The sequence below is a fragment of the Sinohyriopsis cumingii genome, chromosome 17 (assembly GCF_028554795.1).
Source record: "Sinohyriopsis cumingii isolate HCF-2022 chromosome 17, ASM2855479v2, whole genome shotgun sequence".
Taxonomy (NCBI): Eukaryota; Metazoa; Mollusca; class Bivalvia; order Unionida; family Unionidae; genus Sinohyriopsis; species Sinohyriopsis cumingii.
In genome coordinates, this window is record NC_142977.1 from 20,439,676 (window position 1) to 20,460,618 (window position 20,943).

Sequence of the window (20,943 nt, forward strand, 5' to 3'; positions counted from 1 at the left end):
AAGTTTTACAAAGATAACGGTTTGTCTGTTTTATTTGTTTGTCTTGTCTATATTTTGTATTTGCCTTTGCAAAAGACTCATTAAAAGCGCTTAGGCTAGCTAGATACTAGTTTTACACTGTCGTAGTAAGTTTATTACATTTGAAATGTACAGGCCTATTTGTCAAAAGCATTTTTTTAATTATGTTGGTAAATCTTTGTCCATATATGAAATTAACGAGATTTACATGACGAGTCGACTTGTAGATAGCTGGAGAGAGAGAGAGAGAGAGAGAGAGAGAGAGAGAGACTTATTGTTGACGATGTTGATATTTAAATGCATTCGTTTGACACAGTACACACATATTTATTAGTCATTTTATTACACTGAACATTTTCAAAAATATGAAGTTGAAAAATAACTTCCACGTCGGGCTTCTCTCATGACCTGCAAAATAAAGATGCTAATTGTATAGCAACTGTATAGCAAGTAAATGTGTATTATTAAAATATATTGGTATGGCTACATCAAAGTATACAGCATGGAAATATGTATGGAGAGAGAGAGAGAGAGAGAGAGAGAGCGATGTGTTGATATGTATGTATGGATGGATTGATGGATGGATGTATGTATGCACAGAGAGAGAACCAGATAAAAACAGACACACAGTACTTAACATTTCTCAAACAATGCTGAGGTTCCAGATGAGAAATTAAATTTTGCGGTTTGTCACCCATTTGTAAACCTGTCAACGGGGCAGTAGTCAAGTCTCAGATCTCTAGTTACGGCCAACATGAATCTCGGCTAACTGTACACAATTCTACTTTTGAAATCTGCTACTGACCACATGAAACTCGGTGAAAACTGACAATAGGAAACTCAGTCACCAGTCCAAACTTAAATTTTGCAATCTCCAGCTATTGACAATAGAAACTTAACTAACCAGTCAAAATTACAAATTTAAGACCTCAAGACAGTTATAATTTTAAATTCAACCAACATTACAAACTGATAATAAAGAAGGATAAAACGCACCTGTTTATTATAAATATGTCTGTCTTTTACATTGCGTTTAAAAAGACACCTCTTTACTATAGCTAAGTATGTATTATACAGTTGGTTTAAAACACCTATTTACTATTGTAACGCATGTGTGGTGTACTCTGTGTTAAAGAAGACACGTCTGTTTACTGTAGTGTTATGCAATGCGTTTAAAACACACATATTTATTGTACATACGTCTTTGTTATGAGGTGGGTTTAAAACGCACCTGTTTACTTTATGTACGTTTGTATTATACCATGAGTTTAAAGACACCTGGTTAATATAGTAAGATCTGCATGATGCAGTGGGTTTTAAAACACACCTGTATGCTATTCATACGTCTGTATCATGCAGTGGGTTTTAAAACACATTTCTATACTATACATACGTCTGTATCATGCAGTGGGTTTAAAAACACACCCGTATACAATACGAACGTCTATATCATGCAGTTGGTTTAAAAACACACCTGTATACTATACATACGTTTGTATCATGCAGTGGGTTTAAAAACACACCTGTATAATATACATACGTCTGTATCATGATGTTGGCTTTAAAACACACCTGTATATTATACATACGTCTTTGTTATGATGTGGGTTTAAAACGCACCTGTTTACATTATGTACCTTTGTATTATACCATGAGTTTAAAGACACACCTGGTTAATATAGTAAGATCTGCATGATGCAGTGGGTTTTAAAACACATTTCTATACTATACATACGTCTGTATCATGCAGTGGGTTTAGAAACACACCTGTATACAATACGAACGTTTATATCATGCAGTGGGTTTTAAAACACGCCTGTTTATTATACATACGTCTGTATCATGCTGTGGGTTTAAAAACACACAAGTATACTATACATACATCTGTATCATGCTGTGGGTTTAAAAACACACCAGTATACAATACATACGTCTGTATCATGCTGTGGATTTAAAAACACACCAGTATACTATACATACGTCTGTATCATGCTGTGGGTTTAAAAACACACCAGTATACTATACATACGCATGTATCATGCTGTGGGCTTTGATTCAAGAGTCTTCATCTGAAATATAGAAAATGTATAAAAAATTTTAAAAATAATATCATGCAGTAAAGAAACGTCTATCCAGATTGTACATAAACATAAATTTCGAACTGGACCTAGTTCATATTTTCTTTTCATTTCTCTTACGTAATTACGTTTTTAGAATTCAACGTCCTCACATATTTACAGCTACAACATCGCAGACAAAACTACCAGGAGGAAATTATCTTTGTTTTAAAAAATGAAGAATAACGGGCCAGGACAGGAATGGAGAAAGCCTGTCTTTCTGTGCCCACTAAGTGCGAAGAGAGAGAGAGAGAGAGAGAAAGAGAGAGAGAGAGAGTTGTTCTTTATACACTGACCTTGATACAAGCAATCTACATTTCACCTTTATACCTTTGAATAGTTTGTATACTAAGAAAGTTATTATTGACTCTCCCTAATAATTTCTCTTCAGATATAAATATATCCGCATGCAACCTGTCGGCATGTATTGAAACGTCAACAGCTTATGCATTTATTATTATTATTAGTAGTAGTAGTAGTAGTAGTATACAAGTTATCTATATTATCTAATGATAATTTCTAGAAAATAGTTTTGCATGTTTGGCGTTGACATCACAGTTAAATAATAATTTATGGATAAGGAAAATATGGAGAAAAAAAAAAACGGTAGTATAAGAAACGAAGGATTACTTATATAAACTTTGGATCCAAGTCCTAACTGTGTTCAATACTTGTGTGCAATGTATCACGCATAACGCGCACTTGACTGTGAACAGCGAGGAACCTGTCTTCCGACACATATTACACAGGCAAAGAAGTCTCTACGTTCTTCTATCACATTTTGGTTTCAGGCTATCTCATTGTACTCTCTTATATTCTTGCACATTTCGGCTTCTATACTGTGCGCTAGGATTGAAGCGAATCTCGCATTAGTCTCGTTTAATTGGATTTGTGTTACTATGTGAGATCTCGGCTATGCGAGGTCCCTCGTTTGGCAGAGATCTCACATAAACTGGATTAACATGACTTACATTTTACACCTGTATGTGTATTATGTGATTCTAGATCTGGTTCTACGCCGAATTCAGTTGGAAGTCAGTTGTGGGGAGTCATAGAGTATAAAAACCTACCTGTGTCACTTCCAACATGGCAAGTTTATGGTCATCTGCAAAATAGAAAGGATCTCTTTATATAACGTTGCCCATCTTTCATAGTATGCAATTGTTTTTATTTTAATTCCTGTATACGATTCGACAACCTAGCTAAACAAGACCAAACCCAACAAAGCTACAGAAGCATCACTGAACTTAGTTTGTATTGGATGTCTAATGGGAAAAAAGCCAAAATTAAATTCTTTCCGTCACTGTTGTTTCTTTTACCTGCAATGTATTTATTGAATCTATAGCAATGTGTTCTTTATGTCAACTTCGTCATATTCTGTTCACGTTAAGGGCCAATCTTTAGTCAAATTCACCTTAGGGTTCCAATTTTATTCAAACCCACTTTAAGGGGAACATTTTAGTCTAACCGATCCCCATAAAAAGGATGCATTTGGCAACATAGTTGTTCAGTTTCATGCATTTCAATCTAGCTAGTTAAACACTATTGGAACATTTAATTTCCTTAACATTATGGTAAGATATATACTTTTTAAATAGGCACAAAACATAGATATCATTTTTGTTAGGACAGTTGAGATCATATCTTTCAAGATGATGACAACAACGTCGCTCATTTATTTCATAAATGATATTTGTACGTGTCTTTACTAACGTTTTAAGATAATCAAAGGACCTTCTTCTTCCTCGTGTGGGCCATTGTTAAATTATAAACTTCCAAATTTTATCCCACCAGTGCAACATTCGGAAATAAACATTCTAGACTACTCGGCCATCGGCCCTTATACTTCGCATCTACAAAATTTGACACTGTATGCGCATGTGTGTGAATTGTACACTAGCTTAAATCACAGCAATTAAACTTACGGTTGGTGTCATATTTTGTGAACAATGTCGGCATCTCAATGGTAGGGCTGATGTAACCGTTGTGGTCGGTATCTAGTTTAGCAAACACGATATCCGCATCCCTGGATAATCCGAAATCAGACGAATGCCAGCCATTTTCAAATTCAGTCTGTGAGACGAGGCCGTCTTCTGCAGTGGAAAAAGCAGATTTAACGGTCTGATTGTTAGTTTTGGTCCTCTAAAGCAGAGAAGGACTATAAAGCTATATCCAGACAAATAACCGTTTCCGAGTAGAAAGTATGCTGGGAAATCTCATAATGAATATCACGTGGCATCGATTCAAAAAGTGCTGAGACATAAATTATGATTCTGAGATGAACAAGATTATGTGTTTGTACATAAATTGAAAATTGTTTTAGAAAGTGTCATATTGGCACGCAATATTGAAAGCAGACATATAAATAGTATCTATCGACTCAAGGTATGTTACTATTGTTGATGTTATATTTCTTGAACTAACTACCGATCTCGACAACTTCAAATGCTAGTAACATCGATTAATTTTAGAAGCCGCCAACCTTATTCGTTTTGTATTAATAATAATAATAATAATAATAATAACAATAATAAAACTCTTTTTAACAAGGAAAACACATTTTGTCACGAAGGACCCATCTGTCAATTAGCCTCCAATGTTTGTATGTGTGTGCGACTTGGATTTTTAACGTAGTTCTAACAATGTTTCAGTCATATCGCTACGATGTATGCAGTGTGGCAGTTTATAGTGATGTCTACACTGGGGCATGATGCCGCAGAAATGTAGCATGATATCCCACCCAGTCACATTATCCTGACACCAGGCCGACCAGTCCTGACACTAGTCTCTTAATGCTGATCGCCAAGCGAGGCAGCTGTTACTACCATTTTTGTAAGTCTTTCATATGACTCGGCCGGGGATCGAACCCACGACCTCCCATATCCGAGGCGGACGCCCTAACCACTAGGCCACCGAAGCGGTCTCAATGTTTGTCACCGGTTATGTTAAACAAATCATATGCATACTCATGTATCCTAACACAGATATTCACGCAGCAATATCTTGACACGGCCAAGTGGTTTAAAGCGCTCTCCGTTACGGATCACTGCCATCTCACCTCTGCGTGGGTTCGAGTCTATGATTCGGTCAATGTGGGTATGTGAGAAAGCTTGCCAGTAGCGTTTCGTGGGTCGGTGGTTCTTCCCGGGGTTTTCCCGGGTTCTTCATCTGCCATTAATACTGGCCGCCATGCATAGCATACCGTGTGCTGAAAAATATCGTTAAACCCCACAACACAACAATAGTTTTGCCTAATTTTGCATCCAGTGCTAGCAATATATTTAATTAAACGCCAGCAATATCTTTACCTAACTCTGAATATAATGCTTACCTAATTAATTTCAATCACATTAAAAGGGAAAGCAGCATAATTAGACACGTCACATCCTAAAATAGGCTTGCAATTCTGGACTGTTTCTCTTTGTGTGTACGTGATTTGCCAAAAGGAAACTCTATAAAACTAGCTTATATGGAGTTAGAGACAGATAAGTCAGTTTTTATTGTTGTGGGGTTTAAAACCATTTTTCAGCACAAGGCAGGCCATACAAAATAACTAGTGGAGGAAGAACCAGGGAGGAACCATGGACCCACGAGAAGCTACTGGCAGGCTTTCTCACGTACCAATGTTAGCTGGCCCGGAGACTATAACCCACACAGACAGGGATGAGATGACCGAGATAAATCAATTATGCGATACATACTGTTTGAGTCGAAGGAAGAGAAATACAGCGAGAATTCATGCTGAGACAAAAACTCATCTCTGTTTGAATCAGCTCTCTCGAAGAGGACAGCGAAAGGGGACTCCATAATAATCTGTCGGATTAAAATAGAATATGAACATAATGTTAGAATACGCCGTTAGAAGAATTGTTAACACACGATATTAGAAATATTATTACAATAGATTAGAAAGATTGTTTACGTGAATTATTAAAAGGATTGTTAACATACAACATTGGAATGATTGTTTACATGCAATTTAAAAGAACTGTTAGTACACACTATTTGCAGGATTGTTAACATACAACATTGGAATGATTGTTTACATGCAATTTAAAAGAACTGTTAGTACACACTATTTGCAGGATTGTTAACATACAACATTGGAAGTACTTTTAAAACACAATATGAAAAGGATTGTTTACACACAATATTATAAAATTTGTTTACTTTCGATATTAGAAGGAACGTTAGCATACGCTGAAAGAATGATTATTTCGATTAAGTACAATAAGAATTTTTTGGATTAAGTACCAGAACGATTATTGGATTACATACCAAAAGGATTATTGTTATAAAACATGGGGATGTGAAAATACATTGTTAGAAGGATTGTTTGCATACGTAATGGCAAGTGTTAACGTAAGACAATACGGTGCTATAATAAGACTTTACTAGTGTTCGCATAAAACATAATATATTACTAGTGCTTAAAAAAGACGTTACGAGTGTTCACATAAAACACAAGGCATTATGAGTGTTAACGTAAGACATTGCTAGTGTTAACGTAAGACATCACGAGCGTAACAAGTGGTAATATAAACATTATGTTACGAGTGCTATTATAAGACATCACGTGTTACGAGTGCTACCATTAGACATCAAGAGTGTTAAGAATGTTAACATTATACATTGAGAGTGTTGACATAAGACATTATGAGTGTTAATGTAAGACATTACTAGTGTTAACGTAAGACATCACGAGTGTTACGACTGTTAACATAACGAATTATGAGTATTACGAGTGTTAATATAAGGCATCACTAGAGTTACGAGTGCTACCATAATACATCAAGAGTGTAAAAAGTGTTAAAATACGACATTGGGAGTGTTGAGATTAGGCATTGGGAGTGTTGAGATTAGACATTGGGAGTGTTAACATGAGACATTAAGAGAGTGTTATGAGTGTTAACATAAGACATTAGGAGTGTTACGAATGTTAACATACAACATCAAGAGTGTTACGAGTGTTAACATTAGACATCAAATGTTACGAGTGTTACCATAAAAAGTCAAAAATATTACGAGTGTTAAAATAAAACATCACGAGTGTTATGTGTGCTATCATAATATATAATCATTTATTAATACTTCAAAACGCTAATGAGCATAATGACTCTGTGTATCGTAAATTATACCGCATGAAATACATATCCGTGATCAGATGTATATACCCAATAAATTATATGATAGTATAAAGACATGCATGCACGTTCAGCGAATTCATAGCCCAATAGAACTCTAATTTACTAAATAAATAGATCTCAACTTTGAAAACTATATACATTACACTTAGCCATTCTCTAAAGAAATGTTTAAATGTATGTAGGTTGGGTAACAATTGAAAATAAGCATGCAGTTAACCTTTCGTCTGTTTGATATTATATCGATTTGTCAAGTGACTGATAAACGTGCATTTTCTAAAAGTGTGAATGAGCAAATAAAATAATGTTCTGGAAGAACTTTGAATCCAGGAACGTGTACCGAACCGTATCACTACGGTTACCACGTACCGCTACATACAGAGAAACGACTAATACATAATTTTAATCTGAAACAACATTAACCTACTTACATCCACCCACTTATCCCTGAATTCATTTGGTGTCACAGAACCGTCACCTTTAAATAATAAACGGTACAGTTCATTTATATACTCAGAATAAACAGATATTTATCTTCTACACATTTAGTGAAAAATCGTCTTTCCATACTTTTTCAACACTATAAATATTTTCATTTTCTAGGTTTTAAAAGCTTCAATAACCAAAAGCATCTGGTTCAATTAAAAAGCTGAACTTTTATATTTTACTGAATTCATGACGAATTGTTGAAGCTTGAAAACCGATTAAGCACTGCATGAATAGCAAAAGTGGATGCCTTAATTTTAGTCTATAATTGATTTTTCATGATTCATGGCTTCATGAATCCGAGCAAAAATGATAATTAATTCTTCCATTTACATATAGTTTTAAAATATTATAATACAACACATCAGGAACGAAATAAAATATATTGAATGCAATGTTTACTGGCATATAGTAATACTTAAAAAGTTTTTATTATTGGCTTATGGGTATACGTAAAAGTAGCTATTATTTCCTTTTAGTAACACTAAAAAGTGTCTATTGATAGCATGTAGTAATATTTACAAGTGTCTATTATTGTCATGTGGTAATACATAAAAGTGTCCATTACTGGCATGTAGTAATGCTTAAAACTGTCTCGTATTTGCATGTAGCAATACTTACAATGGTCTATTTTTAGCATGTAGTAATACATAAAAGTACCTATTCTTGTCATATAGTAAAACTTAATAGTCTCTATTATTTGCATGTAGTAATAGTTACAAGCGTCTACCATTGGCATGTCGTAATACATAAAAGCGTCTAGTATAAGAATATCATTGCAGTGAATATAGACTAGTAAACCTAACTTTTGAAGATTATCATATTTGGTTTTAGAGCTAATTCATAATAATAATAATGTACCATTCAGATCAAAAACATGGTACAATGGTCGAAGGTCCTTATTATCAATGACTGCGTCATCAGTCAGGTCAGCAAGATGGAAGAAAGCCATAGCAAGCTCCATGGGTTGTTTCGTCAGAAGGACCCATAAACCGGTGAACTCTGTTTCATTGACAGTACCATCGCCTGGAATTATACGACATACAATTTAAAATGCATTCATAGTGTGTTCTTTGTAAAACCGAGTTCGTTGTGATTTTATAAGTTAATTTCATCACTAGGAATAAGCAGTTTTTAAGATAGATAAAACCGGGAAGCATGGGAATGCTGCCAATCCTGCCAAGGTCTGCCTCACTCACAGCACAAGCCAAACAAATATATAAAATTTAACGAACTCTGGTTCCAAGCAGCAAACAACTTGTAAAACTTTTTCTGATCTAACATTGCACACGATCAATCTAAACAACTTATCCATAAGAACACAAAAAGACATCTGTCATCGCAAAATTAACTCGACTAAAATCACACAATGTTTATAGCCGATGGGAGCAGTTCAATCGGATTTTAATCACGGAGAAACAATTATTTCCCCACCCATTTAATTTATATCGCCGGTTATGTCGGCTAGGGCAAGTGTGCCCGACCTAAAATTTTAATGTTTTCACGCTCAGCGCCTTGCAATAAATAGTGTTTTTTTAAAAATTAAATCAGACTCAATATATATGTCTTTTTTTCAAACTGGATCAGTGTTTTGCCCTTCTTCCTTAAGTCACACACCTCAAATATTCAGGAAAAAATGCACCGAGAGCACAAGCATTTTTTTAAAAACAAATTGGCACTGTCGCCAAGCACAAGTCACAAGGGACTGATAATCTGTATCCATTTCGGAGAGTTTTTCTATGCTTCCAGGCAAAACATTTTATGGCGACACGATTTGCCCTTTGCAACTAATTGTACTGATGTACCCATTTCAACGCACTTTGCGCCATTACGCCACAACCACCAATAGTCATTATAATAACTAGGCGAGCCATAAAATAAAGCCCTGGATTATATTCTACCTATCAGTCTCAACATCAAATAATTATTCAAATCATGTGCAAATACATATTGAGATATCTTTATTGATATTGTTATTATTATTCTTATTGCCAAATCTTTTATGGGATTTCCATAAATTCAGTATAACACTTATGAACTTAACACCGTATAGTGGGAGAAGGGGTGTTGTCAAAAAATATTTGTCAATGGTCGCTATTCACAAATGCACAGATTTATGTATGAAGTTTTCAACCCGCTGTGAAAGGAGTGCGTCCGTCCAAACTATAATTATGGGATTTTAATAGTTAAACAGAGTAGGGTGAACGAGGGTCTTGGTCAAATCTGTATCAATATAATTTATGCAACGTTAATCGGCTTTTATGTGTGTCAAACACACATACTTTTATAACGGTTCTTCTCTACTTAATTAAAAACTATACAGCCAAATTAATAAACCTGGTATGCAAAGAATTTCATGGCCAGCAATCCTAACTATTTTAGTTCATTCGAACTTAGTTGTTTGGGGCAAATCAATCATCTTGCCCAGTTCTATCTACCATGTGTCAAAAATGTAACACGCTGCTTCAATGACCGACATTCTGTCGAATCCCAGCGCCCTCAAAACAATGTACTTTTTCCTGTATCATTGCTGCATTACATCCGAGATAAAATGTCTAGCCTTGACTGAACATTTGAAACCAAATAAAGCATTTTTCTTAAGAGCAAATAAATATATCTGCTTTCTCACACAAAATATAGCGAACCAAAAATGAATATTTTAAAGGAGCTCTATCTTTGTTATAACTTTTTCAAAATTTTATTTTATATGGCACGTTTGTCTTTCTAGTGCGATCGAATAGTCTGTATCAAACCAAATCACTTACAACTATCACAGAACCTTTCAAGCATCCCACCGCTGCCACCATACATTTTTTCAAACATGTATAAATATGTATTAATATTACGTTTACAGTCGAGTTGGTTTTTGTGAAGTTGAACAGGACCTTAACTTGTGATATGTCACATTTATTATTTGACGTTTCCGTTCCTTGCACTAAGGGACCGGCCATTTAATTTTCTGAGGTGGGAGTCATGGATCCCATTAAGGAAAACATAAAAACACCTGCCCTCCAGTCGATGCTAAATACATTGCTGGCTTTTATTTATAGGGGAAAACCTATTATATCCATTACATGAGTTGAAATTCATAAATCATCTTGAGATAAATGTGAAACAAAATATGGGCTAGACCGAAAATACAACCCCGCCCCCCCCCCCACCCCCACCGCGAGTTAAATGGTCTGTCTCTTGACTGGGACGAAAAATTCGCTCTAACTCAGATGTAATCGACTTTTAATTCACAAAGAACTGTCTTAATGTTGGTCAGTCTTAAAACAGGGCATGAATAGGTCAATGAAGTGTGGTTGGTGTTAAAGGTTTGTTTCTAAAAGGTTATGCGTGTGCATGCTGGTGTGTGTGTGTGGGGGGGGGGGGGAAGGTAGCCTTGAGGAATGCTTATATAATCAGGCATAGATGATAAAAACGTTTTATACGTTTTTTATTTTGCCTCGAAAAACGCGTTTTTTTTTACGTTTTTTTATTTTTTTTTTGCGTTTTTTTTATATTTGGTACTTTCAAACAAGTTTCGGTTAGGGTCTTAGCACAGGTGACGTCCGCCTCCGCCTGCGAGAGAAACTGGTCAACATTTGACTTCCTTCACACGAAAAAGCGAAACCGTTTGCAGTGAAAGAGAGTGTGACATGTAGTGTTTGTGCATGCAAATCTTCGCCTAGAGTGGTCAGATCAGTCAGATGGTGATAACGACATTGAGTGAAAAAAAATTCAATGTTATCTGGACTACGGTTTAAAACTTTTGACATTTTTTCATATTTGTATCATTGAAACTTAAAAACTGGTATGTATCGTGTAAATAAGGAAAATATTGACTTTTGTGTTGCCTAAAAACTACTGGAAAGTTTTTATTCGTTTTTTATTTATTGAGAAAAAATGCGTTGTTTTACGTTTTTTATTGTAATTTTAACGTTTTTAACATATATGTAATCATGGCAGCAAAACGTTCCAACATAGTCATACTGACCGCCAGAATACCTAAATCGTTATCAAACATTTATGTTCTGGTGAGACTTAGGGCTAAGCTTGTTAATTTTAGCCTCTGTACACCCGTAATCACCCGTAATCGCCCGTGTATGAAATTATTTGGTCAGATAGTATTGTAGCCTTTACATTCATTTGGCACTTAGATGATAAAAACGTTTTTTTTTCGTTTTTTATTTTACCTCGAAAAACGCGTTTACGTTTTTTATTATTTTGCGTTTTTTATATTTGGTACTTCCAAACAAGTTGCGGTTAGAGTCTTAGCACAAGTGACGTCCGCCTCCGCCTGCGAGAGAAACTGGTCAACATTTGGCTTCATTCACACGAAAAAGCGAAAGCGTATGCAGTGCAAAAGAGTGCGAGATGTAGTGTTTTTGCATGCAAATCTTCGCCTAACTGAAAAGCTGGACAATAAAAAGTATATGGAGGAAACCATAGAGTGGTCAGATCAGTCAGATGGTGATAACGACGTTCAGTTCAAAATTTCAATGTTATCTGGACTACGGTTTAAAACTTTTGACATTTTTTCATATTTGTATCACTGAAACTTAAAAACTGGTATGTAGCGTGTAAATAAGTAAAATATTGATTTTTGTGCTGCCTAAAAACTACTGGAACGTTTGTTTGTTTTTTTTCGCTTTTATTTATTGAGAAAAAAATGCGGTTTTTTTACGTTTTTTATTTTAATTTTAACGTTTTTAACATCTATGTTTGGCAGATATGTTTTCTGTTTTACCTTGCCGATCTTCATTGCTGTGAGTATTTAGTTGTGTTTATATTTCGAGTATATATAAATGGAAAACAGAGTAAAAAGGAAATAAATGTGTTTTAATCACTGAAACAGTAAATTCTAAATTCTCAAGACTTTGATTTGATTTAGTGTCGTTAGCGCCATATTTAGTCATCGCTTTCTTTATGAAACTTAAACAGTAAATTAAATGTGAACAGGGAGTAGATCCAAACGCCAATTTATTTATCCGCATGGAGCTGGAGAATGGCTTGAGGGAGAAGGGAGGGGGGTATGTACCAATATGACATTGTCATGCATTTCTTACCGTTCTGGTCAAATCCATGGAAGACATCATCAAGTTCTGGCTCAGTTATCTGTCCATCAAAGTTTCTATCCGCCTTCAGGTACAGAATGTTGATCAAGCCATACATATCAGGTGCTCCACTTGGTAATAAACCAAAGAGAAAGTTAATTGTGTACACAGCAATCTTCAAGGTGATACTTAACATTTAGTAGAAATGACTAACATTGTTAGTACGCATTCACACACATATTACATACGAAAATGTAATGTTTTCATTGAAATCAATCAGATAATTTTGACCGTTAATCTCAATGAACAATGTAGTATATTCCACAACGAAATCTTGGCTATGAAATTTGACGAGGAAAAGTCCATTCTGTGGGTCAATGTGCATTTCGATTTCGACATTTTTAAGGTTTTAAATTGAGATTCATTTGATTGTATTCTACATTTAAGGACGATTAACAAAACAACGTAAACTGTTTTTTATATATATTTCTCATGTATTCCATGGATATAGGAAGTGAGAAAATATTACAAACCGTAATTGATCTTCACCGGGAATTCCAGCTGCAGTCTTGTAGATGTAAGTAATGTTATTATATACATCAGTTCATTTGTTTTAGTACCTCGTTAATTATCAAGTGACTTTATAACAGGATACGAGTATAAACATGGCAAACTTACATCTTATTTTGTGTTGAAAAATCTTTTGAAAAAGGTATAAATAAACAGTGAGACATTTAATATAAGAGGGGTTACAAGAGAGACAACCAAGCAGCAGCAGAGGGGTCGAATCGGACATTTTGTCCAAACGTCATTTGGTTTAATTAATACCTTCTGCACTCAGCGGATCCGGTGTCGTCAGCGCCCGGTAAAAAAAAACGACGACGTCGTCGGGGGGTAAATCGAACGTCATTTAGTTTAATATACTTTCTGCGCGCCGATCCCAGTGTCGTCAGCGTCCGGTAAAAAAGCGCGACGACCGCGTCGATGTCATCGCCCCCTCTGCTGCTAAGTGGCTATTTACAATGATCTTACAATTTAACCGAATATTTGGTCAAGTCCGATACGATATCGTGTCCGAGGGTCATGTAAATTTATCGTTACAAATCCATGTGGGGTCGATTGAGCATGACTAAAAAAGTTTCGAAAAACATTAAAGTCCATGTCACCGCCGCACCATGTCTGCCAAATAGTTCGTAGCGTGTGTGTATCAACGCCGTTGAATACAGCAAGAATATTGCAGTTGTCTCTGATTACTTTTGGAATCTGAGTGTATCGTTGAGTGACATATATCACGTCAGTGTTTTTATGCCTGCCTCTGGAAAATATCCTAGCTGGGTTTTTTTGATTGTCTAACATAACATCATCGTACACGACTAGATTGTTAACGTCGCCATCAATATCATCGATACCTGGTGCATCATTGATATCTGTAATAAACTCAATAACATTTTTTTCAGCGATCGCTGATGCATTCTCGTTAAAATCTTTCAACACCTCGTAGCATCGTTGATCATCTACGCTAGGGGCAATTAAATACAACTTGTCCCACTTCATCCATCTCATTATTAAATTAAGTAACAATTGCGTCTTGCCGGATCCAGATGGTCCGATGATAATCATCCGGATCGAGTTTGGTAACGCTGCAACATGCTTAACTGGTTCTCTTGTTTTAGTCGCCGAAAAATCAATTATATTCATATCTCTATACATAAATTATGGATTTATATTGTGTGAAGTGTAGAGTGCGTACTGGCACAAATGATATGACAACCGTTACAACAAAAAATAACAGATCGGCACTTACTGGTAAGTGTGTACAATGCGGTATAAAGAAATTTAGATTTATTTCTATTAGACCCGGGGACGCTTTAAAAAAAAGTGAGGAGGTGATATTACAGCCAAGTTATCAAAACTCCCCGGAACACCGTGGGCAAAGTATCCAGGAGAAAAGCACCTCCCAGGATACAGCTACTGTGGCCCCGGAACACGATTAGATATCAGACTCGATGATCAAAATCAGCCCAAACCCGGTGAGTATCCAATAAACGCTATCGATAAGGCGTGTCATGCTCATGATGTTGCTTACTACAAAAGTAGCGATCTGCAACAGCGTCATATCACGGACGTAAAATTAATTCACCCGTTAAATGCTATTCCTGATAAATCCTTCAAAGAAAAATTGGCTTCATGGTTGGTAAAATCGGCTATGAAAGGTAAATTAATGATGGGCGCTGGTAATTAATAACAACATGGAATCCATCTATTATTCTCCGAGAGGATACTGGAAGGGGAAGGCCGCAATTGGTAAGCTTGCAAGCGCTGCAAAAGTAACGAGGGCCACTGCGGCTAATTGGTTATCCAGACAGGCTATATGGCAAATCTATCTACCACCGCCTAAACAAATCAACTTCTCGCGCTTTGATGTCAGCGTACCTAATGAAGTTCATCAGGCTGATATACTATTTTTGCCGCATGACAACGGTTACAAATACGCGCTAACCGTAGTTGATGTTGCGAGTCGATACAAACAAGCGGAGCCGTTAAAAACAAAGTCAGCAACTGAAGTAGCCGATGCGTTTGGGCGAATTTATCGAAGAGGTCCTCTGCGCTGGCCAAATCTATTACAAGTTGATCCTGGCAATGAATTTCGCGGCGCTGTTTTATCAGCGTTGAAACATCATAGCGTCGCGATACGACGAGGTCATACTGCGCTACATCGTGATCAGGCAATTGTTGAACGATTCAATCGGACTGTTGCTGAACGGTTATTTGGATATCAGTACGCAAAAGAATTCATCCAAGAAAAACGATCTCGTGAATGGGTCAAAAGGTTGCCGGGCGTAATTGCCGCGTTAAATAACGAGATTACCCGAGCAATCAACATGAAGCCCAGCGACGCGATTAAAAAAAAGTATATACCCGGAAGATCAAAAATAGATAGCGTTTCCAAGCCGATTCTCGGCGATGTCACCGTGAGATATCTGTATGAACCAGGAGAGCTTGAAGGCGGTAAAAAAAGAGCTACTGATCCTATTTGGAGTGTTACCACACATAACATATCAACGATAACACGATCAACTGGTAGACCACCGATCTATAGACTGGATTCAACTGCCCCACAGCGGGGGTTTACACGCGAGCAACTACAAGTGATACCTGACGATACTCAATTACCCCCGCGTGGTCTTAACTAGCGCCGTTGCGTCTATTGCACTCAAGACAGGTTAACCTCACATTGTTTTTGACATGACCGAGACTGTTATCGATCCTGTCCACGGTAAATTGGCGGGCGTCTTTATCCGAATAACGCCAGCGCATTACACAATTACAACTCGCGCAGTGATTATTCTGTTGTTGTCGTAACGCAATTATTAATTCGGCATCAATATCAAAATGCCGCTGTTTTTTTTATCCTGTTGCCGGTAACCCGAGAGTTTTCTATCGATGACGCTTGCATCGATGATGTCGTTGGTGACTTTGTCGGTGACTCCGTCACTGGCTTCGTCAATAACAATTCTTCGAAGCTGATTTATCCTCCGTACTCGGGACACTGCAAGATAGACTAGATTTGACCATTCGATGCGATTATCAACTATCCAAACAATTGTGTCCGTGATGGTTAGTCCCTGCGAGGAATGTATTGTTGTTGCGTATCCTAGCGTCCACGGGGATTTATCAGCACGTAGCGCGTCCTCGACGACGCTGATATCAACGAGCACGATATCATTCAGCACGAGAACTTGTTTTTTTGTCCCTGACGCCGTCGGGCCCGGGATTTCAACTTCAATGTTCTGCCGCCGTGTGTCCGCGGGTCTATAGCATAACGGCACTGGGCGCGTTGGAAACTTTTCCTTATGCAACGTAAACAACTTTTGCTGAAGTGTGTCTCTGACTATCTTTCTACTCGCTACAATCAAATCGTTTGGTCTCCATGTTTCCCAGAATTCATTTAACGGCGTTTCCGGAATCACCTCGCGAATTATTTCACATTGAATTCTATCCGGCTGTAATCTGATTAATTTTTTAACCTCGCGCAGTTGTTCATCAAGTGCTCGGTAATCAGTATCGGTTTCTTCATAATAGTCCACAAAACCCTTTAACCAATCATGTGGACCCTCGCCGACAAATGGTGGTGGTTGGCCATGGTCGCCACACATTATCACCGCTGTATTCGCGCGCACCAACCACTCAAGAAACATTTGTAAAACATCTAACGAAACAGTACATATCTCATCCCAGATGATAACCTCAGGAATAAATTTTTCCCCCATTCGATCAGGAGTCCACTCACCACCGCTGTATCGAAAAAAGCTGTGATAAGTAACGGCGTCAACATTTCGTTGTTTTATCTCTCGCGCTAGTCTATGGGTTGGTGTAAGCACGATTATACTTGCCCGCGTTCGAAATAATTCAATTGCCCGGGTCGTCTTTCCTGACCCGCCACAGCCGCTTAAATAAACAGTTTTGTGTCTACAAATTGGATCAGAACACGGTGATGCATTAGACCATTCTGATAAATTATCACCGCGTAAGTAGTTGTTCTCAACGGTGACATCTGCTGATGGTGAATAATCGCGTCGTATTTCATTTTTAATTCTCCATGTGCCCCAACTCTCGTCCGGACTAGTAAACTCGGCTATGTTTCCCTTATACTTTACGTCAATATAAAATGAATCAATCGCAACTCTAACTGAGGTGTCGGGAAATCTATTTATCATCGAGAATAAATTTATGCAAGCATAACCCAGCATAGACGCCCTCAAATGCGGGTATGCTGGGCTGTCTCCATCGCTGTAAGTAACAACTGTACCCAACCTTGTTCCATTGGACAAGAAAGCTGTTTTACAGTTCACGTATTTATTTTTCGCCACTGCGTCCTTAATTACGAAATCATATTCTGCGTCATCTATAATCAGCCGTGAGCAATATCGTTTGCAATCGCAGTTTTTTCCACCTTGTGTGAACTTACCAATTATTCTTCTACCGAGATCTTTTGCCTCTCTGTTTCGTTGGTTGAATATCTTTTTGGACCATTCGACGATATATTCCTCGTCGGCATCAATCTGTTTTCTGGATTCGTCAATTATACTATCTAGACGCTCCGGTTCCGGTAACCAGACTTCAGTCTGCGCCCGGTATGATATAATCGCGTCACTGACAATCAACGAAACTAGCATTTTACAATCAATCATATACCGTAGCAGCGCTATTGGCAGCCACTTCTTTTCAGACATGTGTCTACCGATCCAAATATAACAACAGCGATGAAGTCCTGCTGCGAATTCAAATGATACTATGCGAGCGAATCCGGTTAAATCAAAATCAGGCAGTGGTCCATTAATAGCAACACGAGTCATTTCATGTCTGGGGTGTCCAAATCGTTTAAAGTACTCAGCGGCGGATCCATACCCGAGAAAACTCGCTGGATAACAGGCAACCATATCAACGGAAATCATAGCGTCGCGGTTGTATTCAGTGTTCCATAGTCCACCTGATAGTATTCCAAAAAACTGGATTGCACATCCGGTAGAAATTCCTTGCGTGTTGGACTCCACGCATTTTTCTTTGCTGCAACATGAGCCGCAACCGATGGAATCGTAAAACAATTTGTTAGCAGTTGTTCATCATGCTCTTCAAATTCCATGGCGGTTTTTTTCATCTTGTTGTGAAACGCTTCAGTGCGATATAATTCACCGTTTGGTCTTATAAACTGATCAAAGGTATCCGCATCGTTTTCAGCGCTGCGAAGTAACCACACTGATACAGGGTCGTTTTTACACAAGCAGGCAATAGCATAAAATAGTTTCCTCTCCGCGAGAAAACCGTCCTTGGAGAATTGTTCTCCCAGGAATTCTTCAGGTATATACTTTACTGTTCTATCCCGTGGAAATACTGTGATCGCGGACGTCCATGCGTGTTCGTTATGATTAATAATTTTGATTGGGGCTCCCTTTGATTTATGCTTTGATTCGTATAATACTTCACCGGTTATCGTTGTAACGGTTATTGGAAATCTCAGCGACGTTTCTAATCTCGCTACGTCGCTGATGGTTGCTCCACGCTCGCGCACTGTCTCCTCCCACTGGTTGATTTTGCTACGTCGTAAATCGGTCAGTTTATTTCCTCGACATGCATTTGTAAAATGCTCTATTACTCGTTCTGCTACACAATTTATCCCCGTTGACTGTTTCATCGGCGCTAGTTTTCCGATATCAGGTTTCTTATTTAACGGGTATATTCCATAAACAACTGCTGTTTCAGGATACGCTCGTTCATAGTATGGTCTGTCAATTCCGGTTAACAACCCCGGCTTGGAGTCGCGGCTAACAATAACTGTTTTCTTGTCGCTGAGAACTGGTTCAAATTTATCACGTATGATCCAATTACCTGATTCCACCCGGACAATGAATTTTACTCTGAAGAAATACTCGCTGGAGCCAAGTTGTGATGTTATCGTTGCCGCGCGTTTCTCGTTCATGGTAGCATCAACAACACCATCAATTCGAAATGTTGACCAACTATGAGATGCACCATCACTCTTGAATTCATTGATACAATCACGGATTTTATTCAACAGGGTTCTATCGTTTATTAACGCTTTTGGTGTGTCCTTGAGGACTCTATCGAGATTGAATTTAATATTTTTCCAGGGCTTAATTGCTGCTAATTTCTTGAACTCCTCCTCCATATCATTAAAACAAGTATTTAAATGAAAGAATATAGTATAATGAATCACTGCAAATGGTTGATGATTGGGTCGACAACCCCGTGCAATAAATAATGTAGAGGTGAATTCTGCGGGTATCATTTACAAAGCGTTCGTAATGGTTCTCTTGGCCCCCTCCCGTGCTTGGTTTGCCACGTTGGTGTAAGAGTAAAATCGCAGTTGTGTATCAATTGTGGCGGCAAACGATACAGGGAACTAAAACGCTATTATGACAAGCGAATTAAAAACGCCGTCATTGACCCCACCGCTGACTTCGTCAAGGACAAAATCATCAAAACTCCTCAAGACTACATTGAAAGGTTTATAATTAAACCAAATAATGACTTAGACAAGTAGTATTATTATACAAATGGACCAAGAGTTCAGACCTCACCCTGTGTTTGTTAATTACGAGGCATCTCGCGACGGCGTTGTTAGAAACCGCAGACTGAAGAAGCCGGTTGGTACCGTAAATAATCACGGATACTTGCGATTTAATGCTGGGAAAAAAATCTGTCTTATTCACAGGATGGTATATGAAGCGTTTAACGGACTGATCAACGACGGTCTCGTTATTGATCACATTGATGGATTTCCTCAAAATAACAGACTGTGTAATCTAAGAGCTGTAACACCGAGTCAAAATTCCAAATTTGGAAAAACAGGAGGGATGAGAAAGGCAAAACCCGTAAAGTCATTTGATACAATAACGCACGAAGAAAAAATATTTCGCTCTATGAATGCGGCTGGTAAATACTTCGATATTTGTAGTAAATCAGTTCGAGATGTTGCAGAGAATATAACTAAACCAGCGATCTCAAAAAAGACCGGACACAAAATTCGATTTTCATATTATCTGAATGGGCATCAAGGGAGATAACTCGTTTTGTGATAGCGTCGCATGACAAGAGTTACGTCCCTTGAAGTCCAATTAATGTTACGATTAATTAATCATTTTACGATGAAAACTAATGAAATACACGCTGTTATCTAACAGCTGTATTCTTTTTTTTAATGTTTTATTCAAATATTTGGTTTCACTTAAACGCTGTGAAACACCATTAATAAGTATTTAAGGACTTAACGATTCAAGGGAATTCAAATTAACACACACCTTGTGACTGACGCGGTTGTACTAGTCACCTTATATATAAGATGACTCGTTATAAGCCTGGGGCTTTCGAAAGCCAATTCAACTAATCAAAACTAACCCACGCTCTTGACCCGGGCGTGTGGTTGTCTTTTGTTCACAATCATGCAACCGGGTTAATTTAATTGGGTTGCTTTTGATTGGTTGAATTGGCCGTAGAGTTCCGCCCCGCCGTTTTATGTTTGTGCTGTCTTGTGCCGTCCCATCATCCATCAATCATTTCATTGTAAATATATCCATCCTTAATTAAGTACATGTAGTGATGTCCCCCCAAGCATATCTT

General features: G+C 37.5%; 1 protein-coding gene across 1 annotated transcript in view; it reads right to left on the reverse strand.

Annotated features, from left to right (window-relative positions):
• Positions 1-324: 324 nt before the first annotated feature.
• The window catches only part of LOC149777885 (uncharacterized), a 33,264-nt gene continuing 12,645 nt past the window's right edge, over positions 325-20,943 (reverse strand). The window contains exons 4-11 of the mRNA XM_089938284.1: positions 12,817-12,935; positions 8,627-8,791; positions 7,711-7,757; positions 5,837-5,948; positions 4,061-4,228; positions 3,206-3,240; positions 2,048-2,087; positions 325-426 (exon numbers count right to left, since the gene is read on the reverse strand). Coding sequence (XP_089794410.1) covers positions 2,055-2,087; positions 3,206-3,240; positions 4,061-4,228; positions 5,837-5,948; positions 7,711-7,757; positions 8,627-8,791; positions 12,817-12,935 — 679 coding nt within the window. The 3' untranslated portion in view covers positions 325-426; positions 2,048-2,054. The remainder of the gene's footprint in view (positions 427-2,047; positions 2,088-3,205; positions 3,241-4,060; positions 4,229-5,836; positions 5,949-7,710; positions 7,758-8,626; positions 8,792-12,816; positions 12,936-20,943) is intronic.